We start from the raw sequence: 8,224 nt of genomic DNA, 5'->3' as shown, positions 1-8,224 counted from the left end.
GTTTACAGAAAAGTCATGCCAAGTTCCAATATACCTCTGCTTACATGCAGTTTTCACTTTTATTAACACTTTGCATTTGTGTGGTAACTTTCTTGTAATTTATGAAACAGTATTTTTATAATTATATGTTAACTGTAGTCCAAAGTTCACATTAAGGTTAACTGTTTCTGTTGTACAGCTCTCTGCATTTTTTTTAAAAAAGGAATGTATATTAGTAGCATATATACCACCTAAAATTTTCCCTTTCACCACGTTCAAATATATACTTCGTTGGTGTTAGCTACATTCACAATGCTGTGCTACCATCACCACCATCCAACGCCAAAAGCAATAAAGATTATCTTTTTGCTATTTGTCTATAAAATATGCAAAATCGGACACTGATTATATGGGCTCAAAATATTTTAAAAATAAATAAATTTGCCTGAAATATACATCAATTCCTACTAAAAGTAGTATACTACATAGCCTTAGAATTATTAAAATTTTCTTGGCATTAATTATATTTGCATCTTATATGGGACATAGAGATTCCTTTATCCTTTTCCTTGGGGATTATATAGTCCCTCATGGGAAGTTCATATTTGCCATCATGATTATGCATAAACACAGGCATAATTTTTTCTCTGTAGGTCTCATCATGATGGGAAGATCCTAGGGGACACCTATGCTTCGGTTTCTAATCAAGCCTAAAAGAATTATAAGCCCAAGGTGAAGGCCATGTGCTCTGTGGCTTGGTGGCTCTGGGGTAAAGGCTGTATGGTTCCCTACACATACCCTTTTGGAAAAATTATGGCTAGAAATTTGATCTATGCCTCAGAATTACTCCTGGAATATTCTGACCATGAGATCTGTTGTTAAACCCTCTTACCATTAAAGGGAGAAGAAGATTCTGTGACTATGTTTGGTCAGCTTTGATATCTCCAAAACCAGTTCTTCCTCCAGGGCAGTGGAGGTGAAATACACATAAAGAGTTAGCATTCAGGTCTCTCAGTGGAAAGAGGGTGAGTTAAATAAGGTTTTATTTTCCCCTAATACTCTCTATATTGTTGAAAGATGACAAAATATATTGAATGCCAAGAAACTCAGAGATAGGGAGCTCTCACTTTACTGCCTGCATTTTATCCTTTCCTTGTTGGCTTCATACTCAATCTTGTAGCAAACAGCTGTAGAAATATAGGTGACTGATTCAGAACATAGAAACATCAGAGGAGGGAGAGGAGATGTGTCCTTTCTTAAAAAATATTGACATGATATATATATATATATGTTTATATATGTGTATATACATATACATATATATATGAGAATTTATGTATCATAAGCAAGCAGCTTGATAAATTTTCACAAACTTAACCACTAAAATAATCCACACTCAGACTAATTATATTTCTCTTTCATGCCCTCCTACAAAATCCTGGGAAAGCGCATTTACCTTCCTGCATTCTCTCTCCGGTTGGGATGGAACAGAGGAGGATAATGTACAGAAACACTGGGGTTTATGGTTGCTTATAAATTTTTGTCTCTCCTGTTAAAGTTCTCAGTATACTTGGTGCAAATTTTTTGCTTCCAGTGTTATTGTAGTCAAGTATCTTGTAGTTAGACCACGAGCACTTCCTTTCAGGAAGAAGAATGTTGGTAGGGTTTCTGCCCCAGAGAAATATTCTCCTCATGGAGCATCATCACAGGGGAACAGAGGTGTCAAGTGTAGCAATGGACACATGAGTAAGGACTAGGGTGTAAAGGGCCAGATGAATGAGAGGGAGAGATGGGGGAGACATCCCTACTCCCTGAGCTTATCGGTGGGTAGACTCCCCATCACTCCATCTTCTAGTAAAAACAGGAGGAATCATTCCTTGCAGAACAGCTCATGAAGATAAAAGACACAGTGACTGAAATGTTGAGGGTGCTTGTCACAGTGCATTCAGATTCCTTGAAGCAAAGGATGATTTGACTTGTGACAGTCTGTGTCTTATTCTTGTAGTGAGAGTTTGTCAAGACAGGGCAGGGTTCTCCATCAATGTAATTTTCTTCTGTCCTCACAGATTTCTGATGATGAGAATGCTAGCCAGAAATGACTCCTTAGTGACTGAATTTATTCTTGCTGGATTAACAGATCATCCAGAACTCCAGAAACCCCTCTTTTACCTGTTTCTAATGATCTACATTGTCACCGTGGTGGGCAACCTTGGCTTGATAACTCTAATTGGGCTGAATTCCAACCTTCACACCCCCATGTATTATTTCCTCTTCAATCTTTCCTTTATTGATCTCTTTTACTCTTCTGTTTTCACCCCCAAAATGCTGATGAACTTTGTATCAAAGCAGAATATCATCTCCTATGTGGGGTGCATGACCCAGCTGTTTTTCTTTCTCTTCTTTGTCATCTCTGAGTGCTATATGTTGACCTCGATGGCCTATGATCGCTATGTGGCCATCTGTAACCCATTGCTGTATAAGGTCACCATGTCCTCTCAGGTCTGTTCTGGGCTGGTGCTTGCTGTATATGTGATGGGATTTGCTGGAGCCTCTGTCCACACAGGGTGCATGCTCAGACTGACCTTCTGCAGGGCTAATATCATCAACCATTACCTGTGTGACATTCTCCCTCTCCTCCAACTCTCTTGCATGAGCACCTATGTCAATGAGGTGGTAGTTCTCATTGTGGTGGGGGTTAATATCACCGTACCTAGTTTTACCATCCTAATTTCTTACATTTTCATCCTGACTAGCATTCTTCACATCAAATCCACTCAAGGAAGATCAAAAGCCTTCAGCACCTGTAGTTCTCACATCACTGCTATTTCTCTTTTTTTTGGGTCAGCAGCTTTCATGTATCTGAAGTATTCTTCTCCTGGATCTATGGAACAGGGGAAAGTTTCTTCTGTTTTCTATACTAATGTGGGGCCCATGCTCAATCCCCTGATCTACAGCTTGAGGAACAAGGATGTTAAAGTTGCCCTGAGGAAAGCCCTGATCAAAATCCAGAGGAGAAACATATTCTAATGCAGAGCAGTGAAAATATAGAGAAATGCAAGGACCTCAAATTTTTATTGGTGTTTTCCATGAAAAGATTTTGTTCATAACCATTTTGATTGTACAGATTGTTTTATTCATTGTGGTTTAATAGACTTGTCTGATTTCCCTTATACCTAATCTTGTCTTTTTCTTTGATACCTTATCATCTGTACCTCTCACAAGTTTACTAAATAATTAATAGCATATTTATAAAAAAAACCTCTGCACTGACTTTTTTCTTTATTTTTTTATACCCATTCTGTCTTCTGATCTATCCCTAGCCTGAACAAAGATGGTGCATTCCATAAGTCACCTGGGATACTTAATATTATATCCTGCTCACTTACAGAAAGAGCCAAATGCTATAGAAATATTCTCATTCTTGTCAATATTGTTACTGGCATTGGCAGCAGGATTCACCCTATTTAAATATAAAGTTCAGTGGTTTTTACTATATTCATAAGGTTGTGCAACCACCAGGACTATGCAATTAACAGTAAATTCTCCTCATTCCAGTAAGTAACCCAGTGTCTATTGGAGTCTTTCCCCTTTTCCACTCCCCCCAGCTCCTGACAACCACTAATGCCTACTCTGGGATTTCATATAAATGGAATTATATAATATGTTGTCTTTTGTGTCTGTCTTCTTTCACCTTGCATAATGCTTTCAAGGTTCATCCACACCCAAGCATGTATCAGCACTTCATTACTTTTTGTTGCTGAATAATATTTCATTGTATACATATACTACATTTGTGTATCCATTCATCATTTGATGGACATTTGGGTTGTTTCCCCTTTTTTTGCTATTGTCAGTAATGCTGCTGTGATTAGTTGTGTATGAGTTTTTGAGTGAGCACATGTTTTCAGTTCTCTTGAGTATATACCTAGGAGGAATTTGCTGGGTCATATGGCAATTCTTTATTTAATTTTTTGAGGAATTGCCAAGCTGCTTTTCAAAGGGGCTGCATTATTCTACATTCCCATCAGCAGTGTCTAATTGTTGCTTGTCTAAAATTGCATTGGGTAAGTAAGACTTCTTGCAGAGTGAGTAGTAATGTAGTTAGTGGACAGCCTTGCCTCTTTCTATCCTTAATAGAAATGCCTCTAATGGGTCCCCATTAAGTAAGATACTGGCTTTAGGATGTATATGTATATATTTTATCATTTTAAGTACTTGTCCCTCAATTTCTGTTTTCTTGGTTTTTTTTTTTAAAAAAATAGAATGGGCTTGAATTTTGTCAAAAGCCTTTTCAGTGTCTGTGGAGATTGTTGGGGATTGAATCATGTGCCGCACAAAAGACATGTTCATGTCTTAACTGCTATCTGTAGGGGTGTGATCCCATTTGGAAAGAGCACCTGGGAAGATGTTATTAGTTAAGGTGAGGCCAAACTTAATAAGGGTGGGCATTAACCCAATGTGGCTGAAATCCTTATAAGCAGAGGAAATTGAGATGCAGTCAGTAAGGTGAAGCCAGAATTGGAAGCCTGCAAAGGAGACCCATATTTCCATGTGTCAGAGGCCGAGATCAAGCCAGGACCAGAACACTGCAGACTTTGGAAAAAGAGTGGTGTGGTGATACCTTGAGTTTGGCCTTCCAGCTCCCAAAACTGTGAGACAATAAATTCCTGTTGGTTAACTTAACCTGTTTGTGATATTTGTTGTATCAGCCCTGGCAAACTAAGACAGATAATATTTCCTCCTTAAATCAATTATGATATATGTTATTAATGGACTTCCTAATATTGAAACAGCCTTATATTTGTAGAATAAATCCCATTTGGTCATCTTGTATTACTTTCTTCCTAAAATTTGTGTTTGTTTGTAAATATAGTATTTAATAGTTTTACATTGATATCCATAGGTGATAGTGAGCTATGGTTTTGTATTTGTACTATTTTAATCAGATTTAGGTATCAGTGCTATACCTGCTTCATAGAAAGAATATGGAAGTTACACTATATGTCTTTGATTTCTTTCATTAGTGTTTTATAGTTTGTAGTGTAAAGATTATGACTTTTATTAGATTTATACCTAAATATTTTATGTTTTTGGTGTTATTGTAAATAGTACTGGGTTTTGAAATAGCTGGTAACAGCTTTATTGAGATATCATTCACATACCATACAATTCACTTATGTAATGTGTACAGTTAGTTTTTAGTTTATTCACAAGATTCTGCAAATTGTGCAACATTTTAGAATGTTTAGAGTTGAACATTCTAAAATGTTAAATTTTAGAACATTTTCAATGTCTTAGAAACAGTCCCCTTTAGCCATCATTCCCCAATCCCTCCATCCACCGCGCCCTACACAATTACAATCTGCTTTCAGGTTCTATAGATTTGCCCACTGTGGACAGTTCATATAAGTAGGATAATACAATATGAGGTCTATTGTGACTGTTTTTCTTTTTAAGTTAGGTAATGTTTTAAGGTTCATTCATGTTGTAGCATATGTCAGTAATTCACACCCTTTTATTGCTGAATAATATTCCATTGTATGGATATACCACATTCCATTAATCTATCAGCCCATAGACTATTGAGCTCTTGGTTTTATGTATAGAGTTACAGTGAACATTCTAATGGAACATTTTGCATGGACATGTTTTTTCATTTTTCTAGTATATACCTAGGAGTAGAAATGCTGGGCCGTAATGGAAGTGCCATGTTGGCCTTCCTACTAGCAGTGTATGAGGGCTCCAAATGTCCACATCCTGAAAAACCCTTGTTATTATCTGTTTTGTTTTTTTTTTCCTATTGTCTAATCTAGTGGGTTTAAGAGTCCATGTCATTCTGGTTTTGTTTTGTATTTCCTTGATATTGAGAAACTATTCATTTGCTTATTGGCCATTTGTCTATATTCTCTGGAGAAAGTATCTATTCAGATCCTTTGCCCATTTTTAAATTGGGTTGTTTGTCTTTTTAATATTGACTTGTAGGAGTTCTTTCTATTTTTTATATAATAGACCCTTATTAGATAGGCAGTTTGCTTATATTTTCCCCCATTTGTACTTTGCTTTTTCACTTTTTGCTACTTTTGAAGCACACTGTTTTAAAATTTGATGTAGTCAAATTTATCTATTTTTTTATTGTTGTTGTTGCTTATGTTTTTGGTGTCATACCTAAGAAAGCCTTATGTAAGCTACGGTTATAAAAAATACTCCAATATTTTCTTCTAAGGGCTTTATAGTTTTTGTTCGTACATGTTTAAGTCTATGATTCATTCTGAGTCAATAATTTTATGGTTTAATTTATGCCTGCACCACTGTGTAGGCATTTGTATGAGCTCTAAACTACCGTTCCCTCATTTCCTTAGGGTTTTTCATTCCCACTTGCTAACAGTTAAAAATGATAGTGGAGGTGATTGTGAAATGCTTTCATGCTACTATTTTTATCATTTGTGCTCCTTCAGAGCAAGAAGAGTGAACGTGAGGTAGAAAGAGAGACACCTTTTTTGTTTTTCTCTCTTTGAACCTTCATTAACTCTCAACAAAGCCTCCAAAAAATTCAAATGCTTCTCACAAGTGAAGGGAGAAGGGGAAAGTGAGAGGGCAAAAGGATTTTTCAAGTTTTCTCCTTTCATTTTACAATTTATAATATCGTGTGTAGTTTAAAAATAACACTTTTTTTAAATCAGACCCAATTTTGATATATATACTCTACTTACACACACACACAGACACACACATTTTTTTTTCAGGATCTTAATGTGGTCTTTAGATATTTTTGAGAGCCTTTATTTAGGATATTCCCTATAGCATGGTTTTTTTTTTTTCTTTTATTAGTTCAAATCTTCTCTAAGTCAAAAGTCCCCATCAAGGATGATGTCTACCTACATTATCTCTGAAACATTAACTTATAAATGAGAAGATGCATATTTTGGTGTGAAAGGGACCTAATTAGACCATGTAATTATATTCCTTTGTTTATAGGGGAATTTCACACAGGTTTATACTGTAGTTGTTTTGATGCTGAAGGAAACTCTTATTTTTAGAGCAATTGCAATTTGTAAGAAGGCCCTTACCAGAGGACCAAGAGATCCTTCTCTGCTATGCCATGATTTATGTTGTAGACCATGTAAAGAATGTATTATCTAGGAAACACTAGGGGCAGAAAATTCTCCAACAAGTGCCTCTTTGATAGGACAACCAATATCCACAGTAGTGAAAACTCCAGCTTTTGCACGTCTGTTGAAATAATGCATAGGACATAGTAGGACACATTTCTGAAGAAAAATGTCCAGAAATGTCATTCTTCTCTACCTTTACTCACACATTTCCAGGTTTTTGACCTATTTATCAGCTTCCAATTTTAGCAAGTTTTGAGGTTAGGAAAGATATGCATTCAAACTAGATTAACTTGGTTTTGGACAGGGAGTGGACATTGAATGGGCTGGTCATATAAATCATGGATTGACATATCCCCTGTGTTTCTCTGTCTACATTCTAGTTTTCTGAAGGAATCGCGGTCAGCCTAGACAGCTCTTACTACATCATAACTCTGATTTGAGGCTTTACTACCTACAGTGTGAATCTCACTGAGCTGGAGAGGCAGGAATGGTGTAAGGATGCTGGTGGAGGAAGTCTAGAGTCTCTTTCTTCAACACCACAAGCAGTTGTGGAGTTACCAGGGGGGTTATTACTTCAAATCATCTCATTCATTTCTCTTAACTTAAGGTCCTTATCCTGTAGGCTCTTCCATGAATTTCCTTTTTTTTTTAACCTTATTTACTGAGTCTAGCAGTTTCCCCATCTTATATTATATATTGAGAAGATCATAAATAAGAGATAGATAGCAAAGATGTTTCCAAATCACACCTAAAATTGAACTTTCAGAATGCTTAATCTTTATTCTTATGCATCATAAATTCAGTACCCAAATGGTCTATTGCATCTTTCTGTTTGGGGTTGCCATTCCTCCAAGCCTCCCCCCCCCAAAGGTCACCATAATTGTGGTAACACAAGTCATTGTTTTGTATTTGGAGGCATTCCTTCTTTTGAGCAGTTTAAAAATTAAGAGTGTCTGATGTTTTCTGAATAACAAGCCAACCCTCTCTATATAAGTATAGTGTGAGCCCCATCCACACTACATAAATATTTACGTGTATATGTGCATATTTAATTTAAACATACATGCATATATATTTATATGGTTAGTTGTTTATCCTGTAGCAGGTTAGTTAATTTAATGCTTGAAAGAGCT

The 8,224-nt window shown here is 36.3% G+C and overlaps 1 protein-coding gene across 1 annotated transcript; it reads left to right on the top strand.

The window, feature by feature from the left end:
- Nucleotides 1–2,028: 2,028 nt before the first annotated feature.
- On the top strand, nucleotides 2,029–3,006 carry LOC119536198 (olfactory receptor 8B3). Its single transcript, XM_037838902.1, has one exon. The coding sequence runs from the start codon at nucleotides 2,053–2,055 to the stop codon at nucleotides 3,004–3,006; it is 954 nt and encodes a 317-aa protein (XP_037694830.1). The 5' UTR covers nucleotides 2,029–2,052.
- The last annotated feature ends 5,218 nt before the right edge of the window (nucleotides 3,007–8,224 follow it).

The sequence above is a fragment of the Choloepus didactylus genome, chromosome 6 (assembly GCF_015220235.1).
Source record: "Choloepus didactylus isolate mChoDid1 chromosome 6, mChoDid1.pri, whole genome shotgun sequence".
Lineage (NCBI taxonomy): Eukaryota > Metazoa > Chordata > Mammalia > Pilosa > Megalonychidae > Choloepus > Choloepus didactylus.
The sequence above is the reverse complement of the archived record's forward strand: the minus strand, read 5'-3'. Positions and strand labels throughout refer to the sequence as shown.